The sequence below is a fragment of the Hemicordylus capensis genome, chromosome 2 (genome assembly GCF_027244095.1).
Source record: "Hemicordylus capensis ecotype Gifberg chromosome 2, rHemCap1.1.pri, whole genome shotgun sequence".
Taxonomy (NCBI): domain Eukaryota; kingdom Metazoa; phylum Chordata; class Lepidosauria; order Squamata; family Cordylidae; genus Hemicordylus; species Hemicordylus capensis.
In genome coordinates this window covers 126,434,501-126,462,421 of record NC_069658.1, presented here as the reverse complement: position 1 = coordinate 126,462,421, position 27,921 = coordinate 126,434,501, and the positions used below count along the sequence as shown (strand labels likewise).

Here is a 27,921-nt window from a genome sequence, read left to right as displayed (position 1 = left end):
GTACATTTTCAAATGTCTGTACATTTGAACTAGGTGAAAACGTTTGCCAAATAACCTGAAAAAAATTACCCTTACCTTTTCCTGACCTAGATAGTAAGGCAGTTCACACAATGATAAATAGGGTAGGAGAAGCATCATACCCTAGTTTGGGAGCTGTGCATACTTGTGTTTTCTGCTTATGTGCGAATAAAAACACTTTAATTGCTCTAAAAATTTTAATTCTGTGAGCTCTGAAAGTTTTTGGATTAATCAGGCGACAGACAGATAGATAAGTGAAGCAGTGTTCTCTCTAACAGGAATTCCCAGGTGTTGTTGACTACAATTTCCATAATCCCCAGCCAGAGGCCATTGTAGCTGAGGATGCTGGGAGTTGTAATGAACAACATCTGAGAATCCCTGTTAGAGGGAACACTGGTCTCCCATTCCCATCTCCTTTCTGTAGGAAAACAAAGCAGGTATGTATAGCATCTGCAAATATGTTTGAAATATGTCTATGGTAAGATGAGGGAATTCAAAAAGCACGTGAGAGAATGAAGAATCTCGGCTGCTGTACATCTCAAAAATCCAGGAAAATAGGTATATTAAAAGAGAGAGAGCCACAAAACAACCATTTTTGAAGAGTGCAGTGCTCTTCAGTTTCCAGATGACTTGATCCAGTGCCTTCTACAATTGTTCTGAATAAATGCACTTGCTGTCACATCATGATCTAAAATGCAAAATGTTTTATTACTGAGGTTACTGCTGTTTGGTCTGAAATGTTTTTAAATGTTTCCTGAACTTCCAGTATAAAGGAATAACACTTGTTTTTTGCTTTGATGGAGGGTTCTGTGTGTTTGCTACTCTGACACAAAGAACATTAATTCATGTGTATGGCAGTATCAGAAATTAGTGATTCTATTCATTTGAGTGTATAGTGAATTCAGTAATCCAGAAACCTTTGGTTTAAGATGAGAGTTAAGCTGCTTCACATTTTCACCCATGCTCTAAAAAGAATGGAAATTGCAAGTTAAGGTGCCCATCTTAACTTCTGCACCATATAAGCTGGTATATTATGATGGTATATGATTTCCATTCTTTTTAGAGCACAAGTGGAAATGTAAAGCAGCTTAACTCTAATTTTAAACCAAAGGTTTTTGGATTACTGAATTTCCAGGTGTTTTATAAAGGGAAATGGGATTAGACACAATGGGGAAGATCTTACCCCACACCACAAGGTAGAACTTCCTAATGTTGAACACCAAAAACATTGTAAAACCTTCAACTAAGATAATGTCACACTCCCCCACCCCATCGCCTGAAAAAACACAAGTAAATGAAATTAGTGGATTCAGTAATAGTGAGAGTGTGATGTGTGCTGTTGGCCAGGCAGATCAGACAAATGGTTTTGATTTTGTAAGCAATAGAATGTTCAGGGCTTATCGTGGTGGAACCTTGAAAACACTCTCTGGCTTAACTATATTGGCACAATCATGCCAGTATAATCAGTCATGACAATATGCAACTGTTGAAAAAGTGTACCTGGGAAAATGATTATAAACTTAATTCTTCTTTCTTCTATCTTAGCCCGGTCTTTTAAAAACCTTGTTTATAATGGGCTTTAAAAGCAAGGAAAAGCTTGTTAGCTAATCCCATCCTTTGGGCTGGGAGAGGTTCAGTTTCGACTTCCAAATAGATTGGTAGCCAGTTGCAAGAAAGCTCATTTCTTTAAATGACATACACATGCTACTCCCAAGTATTTTTAGGATGGAAGGATATCTATAAACTATTTAGCTGCAAAAGAGTGTTTTTTTTTTAATTAATGGTTATTTGATATTTTGTGAAACAAATAGAATTCATAATTTTATTTATTTATTTATTTATTTATTTATTTATTTATTTATTTATTTATTTATTTAACCTATTTTTATACTGCCCAAAACATACGTCTCTGGGCAGTTTACAACAAAATAAAAACAGAAAAAGTAAAAAATTAGTTAAAACAAAAAACAGAAAGTGTAAAGCATTACAACAATTTAAAATTTTAAATAAATGTTTTAAAACAGCATTAAAACCATAATAATTAAAAGCCTGGGTGAACAGATGTGTCTTTAAAGACTGTTAAAAAACTGTCAGAGATGGGGAGACATAATGACATAAATTAAAACTATCTATATTAGGACTGTGTGTGTCGGTAAATTTGGATCTCTGACATCAGAAATCCCTGCCCCCACTCCCACCAGGAGGCATCAGAATGTGGGACAAGTGCCCCAGGCAGTACAGTGGTGGTGGGGGCCCATCCAGCACTGTTATGGGGGTGGCTGGGTGGCACCAATTCTCAGAAGCTTGGTGGGGGGCTGGCATCTTGGGAAGCTTGTGCAGCATCTGGGGTTGGTAGTTCTGCTCAGAGCTTATCTGAGTGGAACTACCATCCCCAGATGCCTGTGCATCCTACCAGCAGCCATGTGGGCTTCCCAGGCTGTCCTGTGTCATTCCTTGCCCATCCCCTCAAGCTCCTGAGAATTGTTGTGCTGCCCAGTTGCCTCCATGCCAGTGCTGGGTGAGCAGTTAAAGAGCTACCACCACACTACCCTGGGCACTTGCTCTGTGTGCTGATGCCTCCTGGCAGTGGGGGAAATCCAAATTTACTGACACGCAAAATCCTACTATATATACAGTACACGGTTATCATATTGTAAGGATGTCTTTCCCAAATGTATTATGGCCGTCGGTAATGTGACAAACATCTTAGTGATTATTGGAGCTGCAAGCATTTTTAAATTGTAAAGATATGCCATGGCTCACTAGATCTGACCCCCCATGGGGCTGGACTGGGGGCACTGAGACGGCCGTGGAATGTATGTGGGGAGGGCGATGGGTTTTGAGCAGAATGGGTACTGAACGGTGGGAGTATTCACTGCTGCAGAGTGTGGCGGGGCACAGGGGCGCCCCGCAGGTGGGGCGCACTGGGAATATGCTCTGTTGCCCTATGGGCCAGTCCAAGCCTGGCACCCCCAGAATGTATTTTGAATCTTTGAGCTCAGACTTGGAACATGCAAAATAATAAAAATGAGTAATATGCAAAATGAACAGAGTGGTTTTCTTCATCACAGAGTATTCAGAGCCAGCCACCACACACCTGTGGTTATGGAGAAGGATTCCAGGTGTGTGGGTGTGACTTCCAGACAGGTTTGAGCATCAGCGAGTTTTTTGGGGGGAATAGTAAATTCTTGCTTGGACCTAACTTTCAAATAATGAATTCTTCCTTCTTTTGGAGATAAAGAATGCCTCCCTTGAACATATGCTTGTGAGCTTCATCTTTTCGGTACATCTTCAGGCTATCTACTGCTTCATAGTACAGTTACCTGACATCTGTATTCCTTAAATACGAAAGGCAGAGAAACAGTTGACTAAACAGTGGATTAAATATGAAGGTCTAAAAACTGAAAATTACTTACATATGAAATATGTTTGTGGAGACAAAATGGTTTGTTGGCTGAATTCTCAAATAGCAAATCTTTTCCAGCTCCAGTAATTGGAACTTGAGCAAGGCTCAGACCCAAATCCAGTATAAATATATTAATGTATCCCTCTGAATGTTTACAACATGATTGGTTCCTTTAATACTTACTGATAATTTTCACTCAAAATGGGGAGGAAACTAATCATAAATTTATCTTTATGTTGCTTTTCATCAGATCTTTTGATATCCCTGGGTTTTGAGAGGGCCAAGGAAATCTTTAAAAATGAATTTTGGACATGGAACTCTAAAGTCATTTAAGTAAGATGCCTAGAGCTTACAGGGCACTTAGGCAGATTCCCAACTTTCAGCCGGCACCATATTTGGGTATGTTGATTCTGCCCAGATATTGGTGGGCCTTCTATAGGGCCTGTTTCAACCACCCCCCTCCCCATTGGCCCTATTAGAAGGCAGATACAAAAATATCCCTGTTCAGCAACGTTTTTGTCCATGTGGATCAGGACAGATTGAATCGATTGAACATGTTCTACTGTGCATGTGGCCCTCATTATCCCCGGGAGTTCTGTTCTGGCCTACAACGGCAGATACAGGTGAAACTCGAAAAATTAGAATATCGTGCAAAAGTTCATTAATTTCAGTAATGCAAATTAAAAGGTGAAACTGATATATGAGATAGACGCATTACATGCAAAGCAAGATAAGTCAAGCCTTAATTTGTTATAATTGTGATGATCATGGCGTACAGCTCATGAGAACCCCAAATCCACAATCCCAGAAAATTAGAATATTGTGAAAAGGTTCAACAGTCTAGGCTCCAGGTGTCCCACTCCAATCAGCTAATCAATCCATAACACCTGCAAAGGGTTCCTGAGCCTTTAAATTGTCTCTCAGTCTGGTTTATTAGGAATCACAATCATGGGAAAGACTGCTGACTTGACAGTTGTGCAGAAAACCATCATTGACACCCTCCATAAGGAGGGAAAGCCTCAAAAGGTAATTGCAAAAGAAGTTGGATGTTCCCAAAGTGCTGTATCAAAGCACATTAATAGAAAGTTATGTGGAAGGGGAAAGTATGGAAGAAAAAGGTGCACAAGCAGCAGGGATGACTGCAGCCTGGAGAGGATTGTCAGGAAAAGGCCATTCAAAAGTGCTGGGGACTTTCACAAGGAGTGGACTGAGGCTGGAGTTAGTGCATCAAGAGCCATCACACACAGACGGATCCTGGACATGGGCTTCAAATGTATTCCTCTTGTCAAGCCACTCCTGAACAACAAACAACGTCAGAAGCGTCTTACCTGGGCTCAAGAAAAAAAGAACTGGTCTGTTGCTCAGTGGTCCAAAGTCTTCTTTTCTGATGAGAGCAACTTTTGCATCTCATTTGGAAACCAAGGACCCAGAGTCTGGAGGAAGAATGGAGAGGCACACAATGCAAGATGCTTGAAGTCCAGTGTGAAGTTTCCACAGTCTGTGTTGATTTGGGGAGCCATGTCATCTGCTGGTGTTGGTCCACTGTGCTTCATTAAGTCCAGGGTCAACGCAGCCATCTATCAGGAGATTTTGGAGCATTTCATGCTTCCTTCCGCAGACGAGCTGTATGGGGATGCTGACTTCATTTTCCAGCAGGACTTGGCACCTGCCCACACTGCCAAAAGTACCAAAACCTAGTTCAATGACCATGGGATTACTGTGCTTGATTGGCCAGCAAACCCGCCTGACCTGAACCCCATAGAGAATCTATGGGGCATTGCCAAGAGAAGGATGAGAGACATGAGACCAAACAATGCAGAAGAGCTGAAGGCCGCTATTGCAGCATCCTGGTCTTCCATAACACCTCAGCAGTGCCACAGGCTGATAGCATCCATGCCACGCCGCATTGAGGCAGTAATTGCTGCAAAAGGGGCCCAAACCAAGTACTGAATACATATGCATGCTTATACTTTTCAGAGGTCCAATATTGTTCTATTTACAATCCTTGTTTTATTGATTTCATGTAATATTCTAATTTTCTGGGATTGTGGATTTGGGGTTCTCATGAGCTGTACGCCATGATCATCACAATTATAACAAATTAAGGCTTGACTTATCTCGCTTTGCATGTAATGCGTCTATCTCATATATCAGTTTCACCTTTTAATTTGCATTACTGAAATTAATGAACTTTTGCACAATATTTTAATTTTTCGAGTTTCACCTGTAATTGGACTTTGAGTCAATGGGAACTGGGGGATTAGGTTCCTCAAGGTTTAAAAAAAGGGCTAAAAAAGTGTGGAGGAAGCAGAAATAAGTGAAATAAAGTATTGTACTATGCTCTTCAGGTCTCCAGCTGTCCAACAATGCCCTCCCCCCACCAAACCCCCAATTCCTCTGATTTTCCACAAAAAATTACTGGGATTTTTTTTTTTTTAAGGAGCCACAAAATCACTCCTAGGACTTCTGTACTGTATTTACCTTTTTCTTTTTTTTTTAAAGTATGTATTCTACCACCACAATAAAGATTTGATTGATTGATCCCTCTGAAAACTGACATAAGCAGTTCCTCAAATGATGCATGTGCTCTCACAATCGTCGTATTTTATTGCTGGTGGAAGGAGATGCCAGGTCGTACAGGCTATGCTTGAATAACAGCATATATTGTTTCACAGCTCCCACAGCCTGGCATAATTGTTGCTTTTGCTAGAATATTCACAACAGCCATGAGTGTTTTCTAAGAGTGAACTTTAAGGCATGATGAAAATGCCAATAAAATGTCAGTAGAGCAATGTGTAAGTGTAGCTGTTAGAAATGCAGTATTATTTGCAATGATAGTCTATAATGTGTACTTTTTGCTCCATGCAAGGTAAAAGGATTCTAATTCCCACTATATTCTGGATACAAAAGTATAAAATAAAGGAACTCTCATTATAGCGAATTTATGTCATAAAATTAAAGATTAACATCCGAAGATTAAAAATTAAAGATTAAAACTTGTACAGGCGAACCATGCCATTCGCGGATCCAGTATCCGTGGTTTTGTATATCCGTGGTCAGGTAATTGACACCTGAACTCAGCATATGTGTAGTGCCAGCGTAGTGTAGTGGTTAGAGTGCTGGACTAGGACCGGGGAGACCCGAGTTCAAATCCCCATTCAGCCATGAAACTAGCTGGGTGACTCTGGGCCAGTCACTTCTCTCTCAGCCTAACCTACTTCACAGAGTTGTTGTGAAAGAGAAACTCAAGTATGTAGTACACTGCTCTGGGCTCCTTGGAGGAAGAGCAGGATATAAATGTAAAATAATAATAATAATATGTGGTGGGGGGGGGAATAGGTTTGCAAAGGGATAATTACATGTATCCGTGGGTTTGAGGTAGCTGGAAATGACCTCCAAGGTTACTTTCCCACCACCATTTTGAGGAGAAGAGGTTTGTTTTTGTTTTTTTAAACAACCATGATTTTTAACAGGAAAAAAAAAACAGATTTGGAACTTGGAGAAGGGCATTGTTAGACTACTGGAGACCGATGGAGCACAGCAGGGCTGGGCAACTCCCCCTCCCCCAGTTTTTATGGCACTTTTTGCCACTTTCAGCAGTTTTCAGAGCCTGTAGGAACCTAACCCCCTGCGTCTCATTGCCTCAGTGACTCGGCATCCACAGTTCCTTTATCCGTAGAGAACAAAACCCATGTGGATACCAGGGTTCACCTGTAGTTTTGCTTACCTATGCCCAGTCTACTGAGTTCCCTTTTGAAAAGAAGCCACTGAGTACCAGATTAAAAATTTACCCTATAGCAAATGGTCATAATGGGTTATCTGGTTTGGGATGCCACATTGAAATCTCTGCAGAATGGCCTCTTAATTAGGCATTCAGTTATTTTTAATTTCATTGAGGCTTGGTGCACCTGCTACAGTAGTTTCAGCGGGTGGAAGTGCTTGATTGATCGGTAGCTTGTTTTCTAGAGTGACTGTTTAAGGCCTGATCCACAACTGTATTGTATACAGGCCACTGTGGTGCTACCACCCACCTCCTCAGGAAATTGCATGGCCCAACTGGAGAATTAAATAGTGAGTGGTGGGAGCAGTAGGAAGAACTCCTGGCTGGAGTCATAAATCTGTGACACCTTATTCCTTAAGTAGGGGATTTGAAACTGCTTGGCTGCAGGTATTTGGGGCCTGCTGAAGCATAACTGCCTGTATTCGCTCACAAAAAACCCAGTTCAGTTTGCCTTGGAATATTTCCTGTTCCCCTAGTTTTCATTTTTAGGGAAGAGTGGCTAATCTGGCTTAGGCTAATTTGGCATGGGTGTCAGTTAAGGTTCCGAACAGTCCTGTATTGGGTGGGATGCTCCGTTATGGAGCCAAACATAACTTCTCCCATATGGGACACTGTTTCCCCCATATTTTTGGAGCTCCCTCTCATTCCCCCACCTCCTTTCCCCGTCACATCTGCCTCCTGCTCGCTCTTTCCTCCCTCTGCCTTCTGAGACCCTCCCACAACAAGGGCAGCCAGTGCCAGCCACCAGTCAAGCTCGCTTCTCCCCTCTTTCACCTCCTGCATCCTGCCCTTCCCTCCCACACTGCCTCTGATCAGCTGGTGAGGTGCGTGGCTCAGGAGTGTGTGTGTGTGTGTGTGTGTGCGCGCGCGCGCGCGTCCTTTGTGATCTGAGCCATTTTTGGGGAGGGTGGTATATAAATCAAACAAATTAAATTGCAGTGCACTCAGCCTGGATAGTGGACTCTTTTCTCTTATCTGCTGCTGCTCTTAGGCCAGAGGATTGGAGGAGTTATTTGGATGTGGGTTGGCAGCAGGGAGGCAGCCAAAGCAACATGAGAGGACTCTTCTTCTGTTCTCTGCTGCTCACAAGAAGGTTGGGTTGTTGTGGGAAAGTGGGAGGCAGCCTGCAGCTTATTTATTACATTAATTCTCAGCCTGCAGCTTAATTATTAATGTAATTCAATAGCATGCTGTTATTAATATAATTCAGTCACCTATATGGCACTGATACTCAGGCTCTTGATTACCCTGGCATACAACCTCCGGCCTGCACCTACCCACCCAGGCACAAAATTGTTTCCCTTATTCAGGCAATAGAATGTTGGCAGATGTAGGGTCAGTATTGTTAATGAGTTTGTGTCGAAAAGCAAATGTGATGTATTTTTAGATCAGTCAGCTGAAATATCTTGTCTTGATCACAGAGCTTATTGTGGAACAGGTTATTTCCCAGGTGCCAGGGATTCATGGCATCTAGAAATGTAACCGTGGTGCCTAGATTAGGATATTCATTGGTAGAGTTATTTAATAAATCTTTATTTGTTCTTTGATACTTGTAAAGGGGACAAAGAGAAGCCCATTTACCCTCTTCTCCCATCCTCCACAATGTCCATAACTAAATCTAGTAATTTTGTCATGTGTCAATTGTTTGGTTCCTAGATCTAAAGAAAATTTGTCAAGGCCTGTTGTAGAATATGTAGAATTTGATGGAGTAAAATAACTTTTCAAAATATTCCTATTCTATGATTTACCAGTGAGAAAATAATTCATCCAAATTGCTGAATCCTCCGTTTACGCAGCGGAAGGGGTGGGGATAAGTGTGGTATTTTCAGAAGAAAGAGTTCTCTCTCTGTTGCTTTTTAAGTTTAGAAACTGGTAAGATCACAGCAGAAATTGTTGGGAATGATCTCAGAGGGTTTGGTTCACCACAGAATCCCATGAAAGTCACATGATAGTAGTTTTCTCCCCATCCTTTTATGTGCATGAAGGGGAAAAAAGGAGATGCTGTTTTTCTAACAGAGGGGTTTTCATCGGCCACATTTACCATACTAGGTTCAGTTACAAACATTGATAAAACTAAAGAGATCACGATCTCTCCAGCAGTTTTAAAACTTTCCCTGGAAGTTATCCAGACATGGCTTTTAGCTTGCATCTCCTCCAGAATGGAGGGTGCAAGTCCACATATGAGCTGGATTTACCCCGACGTCACTGCAGGCTATCAGGGACCCGTCCACATGCGATTCTGGTTTCCCCTGAATTAGGACTGAACATTTTAGCTTAGCCTGATTTATATCCAGGGTAAAAAAAATCCACTATTTTTGTCGGGTTTTGGAGACAACATTGAGTTCGCAGTAAAGCCTCTTAGTAAATACGTGGTAAAGCCTGCTGTCCTGGGGTTCCTTGAAAGTTTTTCAGAATTCCTCAGTGACAAGATCAGTAGTAGTAGACAAGCTTCCTTGAAAGAAAACTTGCCTATTGCTGCCAGCCATCCCCTAAAATACACAGGTGTGGAGAATTGTTGAATTGCATTTTCCATTTATGCAGAGCAACAATGAGACTCAGAGTGTCAACTCAATGTGCAGCACCTGTGATAAAGCCCAATTCCATGCTAGGGATCATTAGGAAGGGGACTGAAAATAAAACTGCTAATATTATAATGCCCTTATACAAAACTATGGTGCAGCCAAACTTGGAGTGCTGCGTACAATTCTGGTCACCACATCTAAAGAAGGACTTTGTAGAACTGGGAAAGGTGCAGAAGAGGGCAACCAAGATGATCAGGGGCCTAGAGCACCTTTCTTATGAGGCAAGGCTACTTAGTTTAGAAAAAAAAGATGACTGCAGGGAGGCATGATAGAAGTCTATAAAGTCTATAAAATCATGCATGGTGTAGAGAAAGTGGATAGAGAGAAATTCTTCTCCCTCTCACATAACACTAGAACCAGGGGTCATCCCATGAAATTGATTGCCAGGAAATTTAGGACCAGCAAACTGAGGTACTTTTTCACACAACACAATCAACTTGTGGAATTATCTGCCACAAGATGTGGTGACAGCCAACAACTTGTATGACTTTAAGAGGGATTTGGATAACCTCATGGAGGAGAGGTCTATCAACCGCTACTAGTCTGAGGGCTGTAGGGCACCTCCAGCCTCAAAGGCAGGATGCCTCTGAGTACCAGTTGCAGGCGAGTAAGAGCACGAGAGAGGGCATGTCCTCAACTCCTGCCTGTAGGCTTCCAGCAGCATCTGGTGAGCCACAGTGGGAAACAGGATGCTGGGCTAGATGGGCCTTGAGCCTGATCAAGCAGGGCTGTTCTTATGAGACCCAGGAGGTCTGGCCAGGATACGATCATATTTAGCATTTGTATAGCACCTTTGAGTGTTCAGAGTGCTTCTCATATATTATCTTGTTCTGATTCTGCAAAGTAAGTCAATGTATTTTCTCCACATTGCAGATGGGGGATTGTGGCTGAGAAAAAGCAGACCACTTCATGACTTTGTAGTAGGTGATATTTTAACTGGGAAAATTTCTGATGTGTAACTTAGTCTCTTAGCCAGCTGTGTTCCAGCAGCTCTCAAAATCCTCCAGAAACTGAGTGTGCACCTTCAAGTACTTCCCAGATTCCTCTGCAAACGCTTTCATGGGTCACCACTCTGAGTCACCTCTGGAACCACTTGCTTCGTGGGGTTGGTATAAGAGGTTGGCACTATTGGGCAACTGCTGAAGCCCTGAAACCTTGGAAGTTGCCACTCCCAAGCTGCCACTGAGGAGCAGCTACCACCACTGGCAGGAGGGGCCTCTGGGAAATTTGAGCCCCCTTGGGTGGTTGGGTTTTGCTTGTGCTTCTGCTGCCTGCAGTGGTAACAACAACACCTCATCTTCCCTCCCCCTGCCCAAAGCTGTCAAGTGAGTGTCAGTTCAAAGAAAGAGCCACCACCATTTGCCTGCTTTTCCCCTCTGGGAATTGGTGAGAATTGTGCCCAGAAGGTGATTGCTCCTTGGATGAGCAGCTGATGGCAGCAAGGATCAGCCACAGCCTCTGCTCGCTGTCTCTCTCTAGTCAGCGTGGTGCGGAGGACTGGGCCCAATAGCAACCACTGTATCACTTGGGGAGAAAGCAGACATGGTGGTGGCTGCCACTATTTTATTTATTTATTTATTTATCATATTTTTACACCGCCCCAAACCTACATCTCTGGGCGGTTTACAACAAGATTAAAAGTAAAACATTAATTAAAAAGAAAAAGAAAAAATTTAAAAGCAAGACATTTAAAACACAATTTAAAAATTTAAAACAATATTCTAAAAACAACATTAAAACAATCAAAAACAATATCAGTTAAAAGTCTGGGTGAAGAAATGCGTCTTTAGAGACTTTTAAAAAGATGTCCTAGATGGGGAGGCTCGTATTTCACTAGGGAGCTTGCTTGGTTGCTGTGAGGGCAGGGTCATAGGCAGCAACTGCAGGAGAGCCAAAAGTCAGGACTGAAGCCAGAAGTTGAGAGCAAGGAGTCAAGCTGGAAGTCAGGAGTGAGGGAGCAAGGACTGGAGCCAGAACTGAAGAGTCAGAACCAAAGTCAGAATCTACCCAGGAATGGACCAGAGCCCAGGAGACCTTCTTGCTCAGGCAAAGTCCCAGCCAAAACAGGAGACCCTTTCATCCTGCCTGTTCAGAAGGATCCAATTGCCAGCTTGGTTGGGCAAGTACAGTTCAGAGTTTGGGAGCCTTTTATTCCTGTGTTAGTCCCAGGCCACGGGCGAGGGGGGGGGAAATCCTCACCTCATCTAAGGCTCTCAGTGCCTGCTAGTCACCCACTTGTATGAGCAAGAGGCAGAAGCGGCTGAAAGGACCAGCTGCGACTTCCCCTCACTTGCCCTCTCCCTCTGGTTGTGTTGCATGGAAGCTTGGACCTACTGGGGAATGTGGGTTTATTTTTCTCCCTTGTGTGCGTTCAGAAGTGTGTTCTGGGGCCTACCTACAGTCTGACAGTTTACTCAGTATTGACCAAGTATACCTTTTATTTAATTTTGCTGCTAGCCCATGCACATAACTGTTCTGGTTTACCCTCAGGTAAAGACGAGAAGCTTGCTTTTCAGGGGTCAGCCTCTATTTTTACTCTGAACCAGTTCCTCTCAAATGCAGGTTTATCACCTCACTGTGAAGGAGACCTAAATAGCCCTTATTCGGTGGCACTTTTGAAGAAACAGGCCCAATTGCTGTTGTATTCAGTGCTGCTGCTGCTGCTCCATCTATCACTTTTGCTCTTTTGTTGACTTTTGCATGTGTTATTCTTTTAAAAATGTTTCAGATTTGATGTTTAAAACAAAAAATAAAATAAAATATGTGTACTTTTATATGTGTGCCCTTTTGCACATCTGTGGAGTGTGGAAAAGTAGCCTATGAGGTACTGAAATGCTGGCAGCCACCTGCTAGAGCTGAGAAAAGTGGGAGGAGAATTTAAACTAATTAAGGCGTATTGGCTGAAAATGCAGCAGAATCCAGCGGGGGGGGGGGAATAGTTTAAAAGATACAAACAAGAAATAATAAGCAAAAATAACTAAAACTTATAAAATGAAAAATTGCAATATGTTTACATATAGCTTGGCTAAACCTCTGGCAATCCCTCAAAAACCAGAAATAGGTTCAAAGACATAAACAAAGGAAAATATAAAGGAAAGGAAAATATAGCTTCAGCAAAAGGTGTTAAAAATTTTTTTACATATATATTTACAAAAAAATTGATACTGCCAACCAACCTCATAAAACGGGTGATAATCCGAAACCCCAGTGCCCTCCCACCTAGTTGGCTCCTAGTTTGGATAGCACATGTCAAAAATGTACCTACTGTTTAAGCAACATCTTGCTGCTTGTCTGCCAGCTAGTAACCCACACAAAATTTGGCCGTTCTGCCTGGCAGCATAGCTTATAAGAGGGCAGTCCGTTGTGGACTGTGCATAGGTAGAAACAGCAATTTAAAAAACGCCTGTCCTAGATTTACCTCATTATTATTGAGACTCTGGAGGTTACAGAATGCTAGTGTACCTGCCCAAAAATATCTTGGAAGGAAAAGCATTGATCCCAGCTAGTGTAAAGGCCTGGCAATATTATGCTGCCTATTAAATTCCCCAGGTGGGATGGGGAGAAAGAATTGGAGGTGGGATGAGGAAAAGGCTACAACTTGGCAGGCTAATTGGAGAGGCTCATTGGTGAACATCACCCCAGAGCCATTGTTAAGTTACAGCAGTTTAGCTCCTCGCAGAATTGACGGTAAAGGTAAAACAAATTCTAGTAGATTGTCAGGTGTTGTATTTAGCACTAACCTTTTCCCCTCTCTGACCCTTCAGGAGCATGAAGTCTCATAGGAAGAGTTAGTGGACAACGGGCTTCTGTGACAGAAACCTACAATTATCTTGGCTATATTGTGTCATCATTCTAGTGCCTCTTTGGAAACTTGAAAACTACAGGACATGTCCATTGCACTCAAGCAAGTTTTTAATAAGGACAAGACGTTCCGTCCCAAACGGAAATTTGAACCTGGGACCCAGAGATTTGAGCTCCACAAACGAGCACAAGCCTCACTTAACTCTGGAGTGGACCTGAAAGCAGCCGTGCAGTTGCCCAGTGGAGAAGATCTAAATGACTGGGTAGCAGTTCACGTGGTTGACTTTTTCAACAGGATCAACCTGATCTATGGAACTATCTGTGAGTTCTGCACAGAAAGGACCTGTCCCATGATGTCAGGTGGTCCCAAGTATGAGTATCGGTGGCAGGATGATCTGAAGTATAAGAAACCTACGGCATTGCCAGCACCCCAATATATGAATCTTTTGATGGACTGGATTGAAGTGCAAATCAACAATGAGGATATATTTCCTACTAGTGTAGGTAAGTTTACCCTTGTGTCTGGGAATTGCATGGTGCACACAGATCCTTCTTAGAACTTGAGTTATGACATTTCAAAATTGGAGTTTGCAAATTTGAAATTCCAATACTTTTAAAGTTTCAATTGACATTGCTTTTGTAATAACATATAATTTCAGGAAGCTATCTAAAAAAATACTTTTATAACATTGGTCTGTGTTCTTTGGGAGTTAGACCTCAGTTGAAATAAGGCACACATATAGCTATGATGTGTATGTATTTCTGTGATCCGTGGATTTCGTATGCTTAGATTATAAGGTGGCCATTTGTTTAGATGTTTTAAAGACTGGTAGATTTGCTAGGTTCACATAAGGTAATTAAAATTTGAGTTGAACGTGGCATCAAGAAGCATTATCTCTTTCTTGATCACATGAATAATACTGTGGGCAGGAGAAGGTCTGGTGTTTGGAACAACAGGCATGTGGAATGTTTATGCCTTTTTGGTTTGTTGAATTGATTTGTTGGGAGAAGTTGTGGGCCGTTGAAGCTACAATTATAAAGTCAGTGTAAGCATTTCCCTGGCAATAGTTGTGGAGCTAATAATTAGGAGTTTAGTTTAGTTTCCCAATGATAGCTTTCTTTGTGTTGTATTGATAAGAAAGATAACAAACTCCATGAAAAAGACGTTTTCAAAGGAAGTCCTGTTATGTTATGCCCTGATGGAGGAATCCAATCTGTTTTTCAAGAAGGCCTGCTTTGCTTAAGATTTTTACTGACATTGTCCTGGTTTTAATATTTGTTCTGCATGCGTGGCCATTTTTGAAGCATAATTAAATGTTCATTGTTATCCATGTCTTTAACTCTTATCTTCTTCTCCTGAATTATTTTGCTAGCATTGGCAGGAGAGGTATTACTGCAAGTGTGAGAGAGGGGAAGGTAGCAAACTGTGTTTGGGAACCCTGCAGTCTTTCATCTGGGAGGCAGTCCCCCAAATGCCTTTCCTTTCAAGAACTCCATAGGGCATTATCGCTGTTTGCCCAGCTTTACAGAGCCATCCATACTTCTAAAACCCTTACCTCTGAGCTTCCTCTCAGAGGTAATTGCATGCATATAAACCAAAACACCTCACACTTTTGAAAGCAGCAGAGGCTGCCATGGGGCATCAAGAAAGCTCTGTGTGTTTTGGATGCAGCCATACAGAGCAGAGTTTGATGGGGAGTTTTGCTAATAATGTAAAATGCCTTAAATGGTTCAAAGTAAGTAGATCCATTCTTCACAAGGGGTTCCAGAGGAACCATTTATGTCCTGGAAGATTATATCATTATATATATATATATATATATATATATATATATATATATATATATATATATATATGTATATGTATATGTATGTATATAAATTATTTGTTTGTAACCTCAGTAAGCAGCCGTCTGGTTCATTTTGTTGTTACATCTCTACCATGTCTTCATGAGACTGTAATGGTAGCAGCTTAACTCCTGTGGGAGATTGATTCCCTGCTTTAACAACAAAATGAACCAGACAGCTGCTTACTGAGGTTACAAACAAATAATTTATAATATATAATCTTCCAGAATGAGGACATAAAAGGACATAACTTCTTATGCTCTGTCTATTCCAGAACAAAGGGATTGATCAAGGGCCCTCTGCCAATTTCCTCTTCATAGGAGCCTATTTCATCTCACCATTAATAGTTAGGTGTGTATGTGGGCTAGTATCTACACTGGGGACAGGAACATATTTTTCAGAGAATATAGACAAGAGGGTCTCCACTGAAAAGACCTGCCTATTTTCTAGGATATTTCTGGCAAAGGGACCTTTCGGCAATAGCAGCCTACCTTACAGGAAGTGCCTTCCCTTGCCTACAGCCACCTTATCCTACTAAAGCCAGCCCTGCTCTTAGCACTCATCTTTTGTAAGGACAAGCGAAGAGTTCATTCCTTCACAGAATCCAGGGAAGGGCCCCAGAAAAACAAAATGCCTGTGAAATATAGGGGCATGTCCCAATGTACGGTTGCCATGTCAGTTAACACTGACAAAAGGGATTGAGGAAGCAGATACCAGTGTTTATCAGAAGCAGGGCAGAGTCACCGTTCCACTTCATAACTAGCCTGGGCACTGAAACTTATTTGTAAACACAAACACACCTGGGTATCACAGGGCTTGAGAGCAGCGTCACATGTTATGCAGCAGCTTTGTTTTTTACACACACACACACACACACACACACACACACACACACACACACACACACTGCTACTCTTACAAAAGCACACAAAGTATGAATGACCGCCCACCACACGTCCCTAAGCTCCAATGGGCATGCTCTAGGCAGCCCTGAGCAGGCCTTGGAGTCACCTTCAGAGATACTTCTGCCTCTTTAGGGAGGTCTGCCCTGCCTCATGGCTTTGAGAACCAGGGTACTAAACTACAGAGATCTCAGCAGCTAGGAATTTCCTCTTTGAATTTACAGGCTGTGATCAAGTCATTTGTTAATCTTTCCTTGGATAAACTAAACTCTGTTCATCTTGCAGGCAACATGGGAATAGTGCAGGTGGTTAGCTTATTCTGTTCACAAGCACAGCCTGCTGTTTCGAGATCAAAGGGCCGGGGGGCTGCTGAGGTTTTCAGGCATGCGGCTGGGTTTCTGTTACAGCTACGTGTAAGGCATCGAGCTCAAAGCAGGGACGATCAGGAAGGAGAAAGTGTTGGCCCTTCTGTTTCATTGACAGGCTATGCACTTAGAGGAAGGATAGAGTTTAGCGTGGAAATATGTGGCCTAAACCTGGCACATAATTTGGATACTGGAGTAGCCCCACTATTTTGGACAGCTTAGAAACCCCCTTGAAGATATCTGGGGAAGAGTCTCAGTCTCCAAAGAGTTTACACCATCAGAAAATGACAGGGTGGCTCTTCATGACATGCAGTTTTGTCAATTTGTACAAAGTATGTTATAAAATGTGCCTCATCCGTTCTTAAAAGTTAATCTTTGTATACAAAGGTATTTGTATCATCATCATCATCATCATCATCATTAATTCAATTTCTATACCGCCCTTCCAAAAATGGCTCAGGGCGGTTTACATAAAGAAATAACAAATAAACTAGCTGACCCCACACAGAGCATCTGTGCAGTTGTGTACTGAGCCTGTGAAATCCCCCGCAGCTCGCTCTCACCCCACCACAGCTCTCTGGCTCGCTCTCCTCCCCCCCGCAGCTCGCTGGCTCGCTCTCCTCCCCCCCCCGCAGCTTGCTGGCTCGCTCTCCTCCCCCCCCCCTGCAGCTTGCTGGCTCGCTCTCCTCCCCCCCCCCTGCAGCTTGCTGGCTCGCTCTCCTCCCCCGCCGCAGCTTGCTGGCTCGCTCTCCTCCCCCGCCGCAGCTCGCTGGCTCGCTCTCCTCCCCCGCCGCAGCTCGCTCTCGCAACCTTCTTGGTTGTGGCTGCAGCACTGCTGCTGCCGCCTATTGGCCAAGCTGCAGCCCCCTATCCCCAGAGACACCCCCACCCTCACCCAAGCCCTGCTCCTGCTCCTCCCTTCAGGAGCAGCAGCAGCGGTTGACCGGGCCATTCCTCGCTGCTGCCACCACTATGGCTGCTTGTTCCCCTCAGACCGCTGACAGTCCCAGGCCCATCCCTTGCCTGACTGCCTCCCTCTTACAATGGGCTCTGTAGCCCCAAACAGCAGCAGTGGTTGCCTGGACCCTTCCTTGCTGCCAGTGCCGCCATGACCACTCATTTTTCTCAGGCTGCTGACAGGCTCAGGCCTGTCCCTTGCCCTTCCTTCTGTCCCTCTTCCCCCTCCCTTCTTTTTCTCTCTCTCTCTCCTCCACTCGCTCTTCTCCACTCTTTCTTCCCCCTCCCTTCATGTTTTTTCTTCCTCCCTCCCTGAGTTAACAGATTTTGTTCATTTACACAATGGCTTCCTCCTTCTCCTGAATGGGCTCTTTCCTCCCTCAGGACCTGTCTTTTTGCAGACCCCTGCCTGCTATCCTTTTATACCCAGAACATCTTCCGATCAGTAACAGCTGCATTCCAACTGACCTTAACCATCACAGGTCCCTCCTCCTTATCTGCATAAGGAATCCCCACTGCCCAATCAGGTGCTTCTGCTCTCATAGGCTCCTTCTCCCTATCTGCATATGGAATCCCCACTGCCCAATCAGGTGCTTCTGCTTGCAAACTCTGCATATGGAATCCCCACTGCCCAATCAGGTGCTTCTGCTTGCAAACTCAGCCAATTGCCTCCTTCCTACCATGTCGCTGTGCATGGCCCATCTACAAGAAATAAGTATATAGATAAGATAGATCCCTGTCCCCAAAGGGCTCACAATCTAAAATTTGTATACAGTTACTTTGTATACAGTCACCAGTTTTCCACAGGGTTTAGGATCCCAGCTATTACCATGAATGGCAAAACTGCAGGGGAAAACCCCTTGAGCATGGGGGAATCTGGAGGTTAGGTTCCTTGGAAAATTTATAAATCCCAAAAATTACCCAAGGGGCGGGGGGGCAGCAGAAATAAGTGAGGAATACAGGAATGTACCTTGGCTGTTCCAACTTTCCAGCTACTGCAGTAATAAGCCTCCAAACCAAATCAGTCCATTTTCCAGTAGGGGTGTGCACGAAACCGCGGAGCTGCGGTCCGGCACTGGGGTGGGGGGTTCCACACAAAACAGGGGGGGCTTTACTCACCCCTTCCATTAAAGTGCCGTATTTTTTCTAGTAATCCGGCGGCAGGGTGCCGCCCGCTTCAATCTCTTCTCGGTGGTCCTCTTATCCATAATCGGGGCGGCAGGGTCACTCCCAGTCCCTGCCGCCCCTTCAAGCTGTCCCCCTCGGCTGGCGGCCGCCCCCTGAAGCTTCCCAGAGTTCCCCCGCCGCCCCCTTCTTTCAAAATCTGCCCCCATTATAAAGAGGACGGCAGGAGAACTCCCTGCCGTCCCCTTCCCCCTTGCCGGCTAGGCTGCAAATGGCTTCTAGGAAGCCTTTCGCGCGTGCGCGAAAGGCTTCCTAGAAGCCATTTGCAGCCTAGCTGGCAAGGCAAGCAGACGGCAGGGAGTTCTCCCGCCGCCCGCTCGCTAAAGTAAAGTAAAGCTTACTTTACTTTAGCGAGCGGGCGGCGGGAGAACTCCCTGCCGTCCGCTTGCCTTGCCGGCTAGGCTGCAAATGGCTTCTAGGAAGCCTTTCGCGCACGCGCGAAAGGCTTCCTAGAAGCCATTTGCAGCCTAGCCGGCAAGGGGGAAGGGGACGGCAGGGAGTTCTCCTGCCGTCCTCTTTATAATGGGGGCAGATTTTGAAAGAAGGGGGCGGCGGGGGAACTCTGGGAAGCTTCAGGGGGCGGCCGCCAGCCGAGGGGGACAGCTTGAAGGGGCGGCAGGGACTGGGAGCGACCCTGCCACCCCGATTATGGATAAGAGGACCACCGAGAAGAGATTGAAGCGGGCGGCACCCTGCCGCCGGATTACTAGAAAAAATACGGCACTTTAATGGAAGGGGTGAGTAAAGCCCCCCCTGTTTTGTGTGGAACCCCCCACCCGAACCAAAACCACCCCGTGCCCGGACCGGTCTGGAGGCCTTTAGAATGGCCTCCGAACCGGTCCGTGCACATGACTATTTTCCAGCTCTGAAAAGTCACTGTACTCTTACAGAGGCATCCTGCCTTTGAAGCTGAAGGTGGCCTATAGCCTTCCAACTAGTAGTTGTTGATAGACCTCTCCTCCATGAAGTCATCCAAACCCCTCTTAAAGTCATACAGGTTGTTGGCTGTCACCACATCTTGTGGCAGATAATTCCACAAGTTGATTGTGTTGTGTGAAAAAGTACCTCAGTTTGCTGGTCCTAAATTTCCTGGCAATCAATTTCATGGGATGACCCCTGGTTTTAGTGTTATGTGAGAGGGAGAAGATTTTCTCTCTATCCACTTTCTCCACACCATACATGATTTTATAAACCTCTATCGTTTCCCTGCAGTCGCCTTTTTTCTAAACTAAATATCCCCAGGTGTTGTAGCCTTGCCTCATAAGAAAGGTGCTCTAGGCCTCTGGTCATCTTGTGTGCCCTCTTCAGCACTTTTTCCAGTTCAACAATGTCCTTTTTGAGATGTGGTAACCAGAATTGTATGCAGTACTCCAGGTGTGGCTGCACCATAGTTTTGTATAAGGGCATTATAATGTTAGCAGTTTTATTTTCAGTCCCCTTCCTAATGATCCCTAGCATGGAGTTGGCCTTTTTCACAGCTGCCACACATTGAGTCGACACTTTCAACGAGCTGTCCACCATGACCCCAAGATCCCTCTCCTGGTTAGTCGCTGGCAGCTAAGATCCCATCAGTGTATACTTAAATTTGGGGTTTTTTGTCCCAATGTGTATCACTTTACACTTGCCAACACTGAACTGCATTTTCCACTTTGTCACCTACTCACCCAGTTTGGAGAGATCCTTTTGGAGTTCCTCACAATCTGTTTTGGATTTCACTACCCAAAAGAGTTTGGTATCATCTGCAAACTTGGCCACCTCACTGCTTACCCCTGCTTCTAGATCATTTATGAATCAATTAAAAAGCACTGGTCCCAGTACAGATCCCTGGGGGACCCCACTTCTTACTTCCCTCCATTGTGAAAACTCTCCATTCATACCTAATCTCTGTTTCCTGTCCTTCAACTAGCTAGCAATCCACACATGTACTTGTCCCCTTATCCCATTACTGCTAAGTTTTCTCAGGAGTCTCTGATGAGGAACTTTGTCAAAAGCTTTTTGGAAGTCCAAAAAGGACTTTAAGAGGGGTTTGGCGTTATTCTGTAAGGGCGGTCTAGAAATCGAACAAACAAACATTTAAATAAATAATACTATGTCAACTGAATCACCTTGATCCACACACTTGTTGACACTCTCAAAGAACTCCAAAAGGTTGGTGAGGCAAGATTTACCTTTGCACAAGCCATGCTGGTTCTCTACCAGTAGGGCGTGTTCTTCTAGGTGCTTTACAATTTTATCCTTGAGGATGCTTTCCATCAATTTGCCTGAAATGGACGTTAAGCTAACCGGCCAGTAATTTCCCGGATCGCCCCTGGATCCCTTTTTGAAAACCGGTGTTACATTTGCTACTTTCCAGTCCTCTGGTACAGAGCCTGATTGCAGGGATAAGTTATATATTTTAGCAAGGAGGTTGGCAATTTTCACATTTGAGTTCTTTGAGGACTCTTGAATGGATGCCATCCGGCCCTGGCAATTTTCTAGTTTTCCGTTTTCCCAGACAGTTTAGAACATCATCTCTTGTCACTTCTATCTGACTCAGTTCTTTAGCCTCCATCTCCGAAAAGCCTGGTTCAGGAACAGGTATATGCTCAGTATCCTCTGCCGTGAAGACGGGCACAAAGAACTCATTTAACTTCTCTGCAACCTCCATATCCTTCTTAATAATCCCTTTGACTCCCTCGTTGTCTAATGGTCCAACTGCCTCCATGGCAGGTTTCCTGCTTCTAAGGTATTTAAAGAAGTTTTTGTTATTCCCCTTGATGCTTTTAGTTAAATGTTCCTCAAACTCTCTTTTCGCTGCTGCCAGTCTGTGTAAACAGTACAGTACTGAGCTGATGGACCACTGGTCTGACTCAGTACAGTGTAAGGCACAGTACAGTAATGTAATGAACTGTTTTGTCCAATATAGTACTGCACAAAGCACGCACCACAGAGGAACGATCCCAAAGATGACTTGGACTTTACCTTGAGCAATGGCTCCAAACAGACACTATAAAATCCTCGAAGACACACTCTTCGACCTCCACCCTCAACTCCTCTAAACCCCAAAGCTCCACCGTCAAACCATGCCAGTATAAGGCACATGCTGAAAATGAAACTAAAAATCACAGCCACAAAAATAGCGAATAGCTGGAACCGTATACTGTGGAAAACAAGACCTGGTATATATTTGTCAACAGCGAAGAAGTAAAATTGCAGAGAACTACTACTACTACTATGAATATGTATATACTGCTTTTCAACAAAAGTTCCCAATGCGATTTAAATAGAGAAATAAAAATAAATAAATAAATAAAGATGGATCCCTGTCCCCAAAAGGCTCATAATCTAAAAAGAAATGTAAGCTAGACACCAGGAATAGGGATGCTGTGCTGGGGCTGGATAGGGCCAGTTACTATCTCCCGCTGCTCAATAAAGAAAATCACCAAACGAGGGCCTCCCTAAACTGATCAGCTTTCCTAGAACAACCTGAAGGAAAGATGGGGGTGGAGTCAGAGGCCTGAGGAGAAGGTGAATGAAAACCGGGATGAAAAAAGGGGCCAGTGAAAACACAGAAGAAACCTGCGCTGGAATTTTGGGAGTGAAGACAAATAGGAGTGATGGCCATAGGTTTAGGCTTAGCTAAAAACTGTTGGCAGGCAAGGAATGCAGAGGCAATGTTGTTGTGTGCCCTCAGCCCCTATGAGGAGTGCTCCAGACAACCCGATACATGGGCCTTGTAGTGCTGTTCAGGCTTTATGTATGTAGGGGAAGAGTGAAGTGTTTCAAGAACAGAGAGGGGGAAAGCACACCTTTTTGGTTGTTTTCCTTTTCCATTCCCCTGAGGCCTTTACTTACTAAGCGGTATAGCAAGAAGGTTTGGGCCTGACTGCCATCTCGAAACTTGAGCATGTTATTAATAGTTGAGGCGGGACGTTCTGAAGGCGAAAGGGTAATTTTTTTTTAACCTCACAGCATGAATCCTCCAAGCCCTAAACCCCTTATCTGATATTTTCTGTAAGGGGCTTGAGCAGTCAGTTCCCTTTCTCCTCACTGCCCTCCATGTTTTTTTAAACCAACTGTACCTAGAGAGCAAGAGGTTGCGGGTTCAAATCCCTGCTGGTAGGTTTCCCAGACTATGTGAAACATCTATGTCAGGCAGCAGCGATATAGGAAGATGCTGAATGGCATATCTCATACTGTGTGGGAGATAGTAATGGTAAACCTCTCCTGTATTCTACTAAAAGAAAACCACGTGGCTCTGTGGTCGCCAGGAGTCAACACCAACTCAATGGCACAACTTTACCTTTACATTGGCTTCACTTATCTAGCGGGTCCCCTGAATATGTAGAAATAGTGACCTAATTTTTGGGCAGCCCCATTTACTTCCAAACTGATTGGCATTCGCCCACCTGAACTCATTACTATAATTCATTACTAGATTATTTTGATAATTGTCCAGAAGCCAAGGGGGCATGTGATTTCCATGGCCAGCCTCTTAAAGCTCCTGTATCTTTAAGAATTCCTTATTAGGAAAGGTGAGTGTCTTCCATTACTGTAGCACTAGGAGAAAAGCCCTAACTGGTACAAACAAACTGTTAGTGCAACTCTTAAAGGCACAGGACCTCTCTCAGGGGGGTCAGTAATTCTAAGGGGGCAATAAAGGCTGAATTTCACAAATTTAGGAAGGTCAAATCCCAGAAAAAGGATAAAAAAAGATAATTTTTTGCTGGAATTTTGGTCCGTACCCCTGAAGACTTTGCACATCATCAGCCTGTTTGTCATTAAGGTATTATGTCATTAAGGCAGAGAGCCATCATGATGTAGTGGTTAGAGTGCTGGACTAGGACTGGGGAGACCCGAGTTCAAATCCCCATTCAGCCATAATACTTGCTTGGTGACTCTGGGCTAGTCACTTCTCTCTCAGCCTAACCTACTTCACAGGGTTGTTGTGACGAGAAACTTAAGTATGTAGTACACCACTCTGGGTTCCTTGGAGGAAGAGTGAGTTATAAAATGTAAATAATAATAATAATTATTATACATGCAAATGTCCTGGGAAATTAAAAGGCAGATAGAAAGGAATGAGTTCTACTGCTGATTTTATTTTGGGATGGTTCACAAGTTTTATCACAAAAGAAAAGGAATCCTTGGGAAAGATGAAGTGGAGGATAATCTGTGCTTGGTTCCTTAATGTAAATCCCATTATCCCATTATCACTTAGGTTTTTCTCCAATATGGTTTTGTCACTTTCTGGAGGTAGTGGTCATATTAGTGTATTTTCTTTTGTTTGAGGTTTTTCCATGTATTCCATCTTGCATATTTTCTTTGGTATGTGTTGTATGTTCTGTATTTGGTTTGATGCCTGATTTGTTTGTGAACTTTTATTGGTAGGAAAGGGATTTCAATGGGAAAAAAAATACTTTTATTGGTAGGAAAGGGATTTCAGTTTAAAAATATATATTGGGAACTTTTGTTGTTCCTTAAAAAATGTTGTTCCTAACCGGTAAAATTAAACTGTCAGTGTAACTCTTAAAGGTACAGGACCTCTCTTGGGAAATTCTAAAGGGGCAATAAATTCCAAGAGGCAATAAAGGCTGAATTTCATAAATTGATTTGAAATAACCAGTCATAACTACAGTGACTGGGCTGTGAGCCAGATCTTGGACAGGGCCAAGTCTAGGCTGCTCTGGGCAGGCTCCTTCAGTGAGAAACCAGTGCAGTGAATAGTGACTTTAATTCACCTGTTGCTGGTTCTCCTTCTATGCTGGTTCTCCTTCCATACTGGTGGCAGCTCTTGTTTTGGAGAAGCACATTTATTTTCAGCATAGACAGTGGTGTGGCAGGAAGTCCAGTGAGTAACCTGGAGCCAGCTTGTGAAACCTTGTCTCTCCCCCTCAGACTGTACATCACCAATGGGTCCTAATGGTGGCTTTAGGCCTCTAGTTGTATTGGTGAGTGTCTAGTTACCAGTGGTGTATTTAATTTATTGCTCTATGCCTTTTCAGAAGCATCCCCTCCTTAATTTCTTTAGAACTGCATTTTGTTTACGTGATTTGTGGTGCAGTTTCCATTAGCAAATGCATTTACAGAAGAAAAACTAGGGTGGAATTTTTCAATGGCTGCCTGCAGAAACTGTAGATGTTTTTCTGGGTTAATCTTATTAAATCCATCCTCTTTAATTTTATTATGCATCCATGCAAAGTATTTAGAAAAGGATTTCAAGAAATGCAGTTAAGCTGGGTTTTCGTTAAAGAGCTAGTTGTAAAGGAATAGAAAATAATTTCAGCAGGACCCCACATTTATATAGTCAAATAAACCTCTGTTCCCATTCTCCTCTTTTCTCAGATACATATAGTAAATAATCAATTACAAATAGGGAATGGAAGCATGAACAATTGATAACCATTTTACTAAAGATGTTGGCATATGTTTTACAATGTAATTTAAAAAACAAACAAACCCATGGTCACATATCAGATAGGAAACCCTTGGGATTTTTTGGTCTTGTTTAACCCACCCTGTCTCTTTTATGCTGCTAATACAGAACTATAGAGGTATTGTTACCCTCACTGGATCAGTAATTTTCTGACAATGGAAAACTCACTCACCAGAGCCTTTTGACCCTTACTTCTTATATGAAACTGAGTGACAAAAAAGAAAAGATTCTGTAGCTCGTTTGTCCCCAGACCCCAGGCAAAGACGACACCGACACAATTTGTTGGGTGAATTGGTCATAACTTTATTACAAGAATCAACTGTGAGCAAGCGAACTTGACAGTGATGTTCAACCACCCAGACAGTGCGGGGCCTAGCATTGGCCAGGTTTGGACCCCGAGTCCACCCCTGACCATGCTTGGGCGACACACCCTGGCTCAGGAGAGCATCAGGCACTGTCCTGATCCGTCTCCTTTCAACCAACCCCCAATCGAGGGTCTGGAACCTTCTAGGCTTTGCACACCCTGGACCGCGCAGCCCAAGGATCTGCAAAGTCCTGAAGCCGGTTCATGGCAAGTCGTCCTCCCTGGGCCGCACAAGCCACAAGGGAGCGACTGACCAATCACCAATTAACTCGTCCCAAGGGTGCTCACCGAAGTTAAACCCAACTATTTCCCACCAAAACCCGCACTGTCCCTGCCACACAGGGAGGTCAGCCTAGCTTGGCCTTCCTGCCCCACCACTCCCCAACAACTTCCCCAAGCCCCCTCTGAATATTGGATAGGTACAAATCGCAGCCCTGAACAGACAGGTGGACCCCGTCAGGCCTAAACAAGTGCGGCAATGAAGCCGACAGGCCGGGCTGTGCCAATACCCAGCCCCCATCCTCAAGAACGAGCCGGCCAATAGCCTTAGACGCCTTACGTCGAGCTCGTTCAACCCCCCTTAGAGAGTGCACCCCGCGCCAAACTCTGCGCTGGAGCCAATCGACCCACACAATCCTCATCCCTGGAAATCTATCTCGCAAGGACCCAAAATCAGAAGAGGCTTGTTGAATGATGGAGAGACCTGATCGCTTGCCCAAGTCGTTCTCACCCAAATGCACAACCAAAATATCCAGACAGGAACACCTATCAACATAATCTAACAGAGTTGGGAGTAACTGTCCCCAAAGCATCCCCCGCATACCCAACCAAGACACTCTGGACTGCTGTCCCAGACCGAGTTGGGTCCCAAAACGTGAGGCGCTGGCCCTCTTGTATGCCCAAAACACCAAGGAATGGCCACACAGGAGTACTCTCACAGGAGCCGCCGCCCCGCCAGCACCTCTCACCGGAGCCGCTGCCCCGCCAGCACCTGTTAAAAGAACAAACAGGTAACAAACAGCCGCAACTGTGCCGCTTTAGCGCACATAGCGTAAAAAAGCATCAGACTTCCACCGTCCAATCCTCTGCACATCCCTCGCCTCCAAACCCAGGCCACTGGCTGTAGTAGCCGCCCCAATTCTAAAGGAGTGCAGGCTAAACCCCAAGTCTGACACACCAGCACAGGCCATAGCCTTCCGCAGAACAGCCCATAGCTGATACTGGGTTAAAGGATCCCCCCTCTCATGGACAAATAAACACCCAGATGCCTTGGGACCACCTGCTACATACTGCCGTAAGGCCATCACTGGACACATTCCCGGGTCCGAGGCAGCATGGAGCCTAATCACCTGCCCCTTCCCCTTCTGATCAGTCTTGGAGCTACGGAGTAGCAACGTGACTCCCCTACCCTCAAACGACAAATCCCCAAACTGCAGGCAACGCCCCACAGGCGAATGCCTACCCCGTGGCAAAACTTCACTGGGTCTAAAAGCCCCCCAAAAGTAAACCAAGGAGGCAGCCTTCATTAACGTAGCTTCCCAAGGGGAAGAGCAACAGACAGGTAAATGGCGAATCAGTGCAGCCACCACGTCCAAGGTTAGTGGCCTCCTTTTATCCGGGCCCCTGGGCTGCTGCCGCGCCCACCCGTCCAGCATGCGTTTAACCCTAGGATCACCTGTAGTGTCCTGCACCCCCTGCACTTGAGCCTCGAAGGCCAAAGCGGAGACGTAGCCTCCCATGGTCGAGACCACCTTACCTGCCCTAAAAAGAGACACCAGGAACTGCATAACATGTTCCACAGGCACAGGCCATGCTTCCACAAGGCCCTCTTGTCTCCTAAACGTAGAGAATGCCCCTACCTTCGCCCGATAACTAACCCTGGTACTGGGCGCCAAGGAGGCATCGATGGCCTGCCGCGCAGCTATGCGCCAAGCCTCCACAGGGCTTCCGGCATGACCTCCGGGTCCCGCATAGCCTCCGGCGCCAGTTCCCGAAACCTGTCCAACTGAAACCGAGACAGGGCATCAGCGATGTCATTCTGAAGCCCTGGAACATGTCGTGCCACAAATAAAATGTTGGCACGTAAACACTGCAAAACAAAAGCTCTAACCAAGCCCATGACCCGAGGGGACCGTGACGTCTGTGAATTGACAACCTGCACTACTGCCTGATTGTCGCACCAAAACTGAACTGTGGAGTTAGAGAACTCCCCAGCCCAAAGGTGCACTGCCACCACAATGGGGAACAGTTCCAAAAAGGTAAGGTCCCTAGTGATACCGGCCCTCTCCCAACCAACC

At 44.5% G+C, this 27,921-nt stretch overlaps 1 protein-coding gene across 8 annotated transcripts in view; it reads left to right on the top strand.

Annotated features, from left to right (window-relative positions):
* Nucleotides 1-27,921, top strand: part of MOB3B (MOB kinase activator 3B) — a 193,305-nt gene that overhangs the window by 81,531 nt on the left and 83,853 nt on the right. For 7 of the 8 annotated variants that reach the window (XM_053296808.1, XM_053296810.1, XM_053296811.1 and 4 more), the window contains exon 2: nucleotides 13,552-14,092. In XM_053296808.1, the coding sequence (XP_053152783.1) occupies nucleotides 13,675-14,092 (418 nt within the window). In that variant the 5' untranslated portion in view covers nucleotides 13,552-13,674. Of the gene's footprint in view, nucleotides 1-415; nucleotides 456-13,551; nucleotides 14,093-27,921 lie in introns of those variants that run through there. The other variant, XM_053296814.1, reaches the window with a different exon arrangement.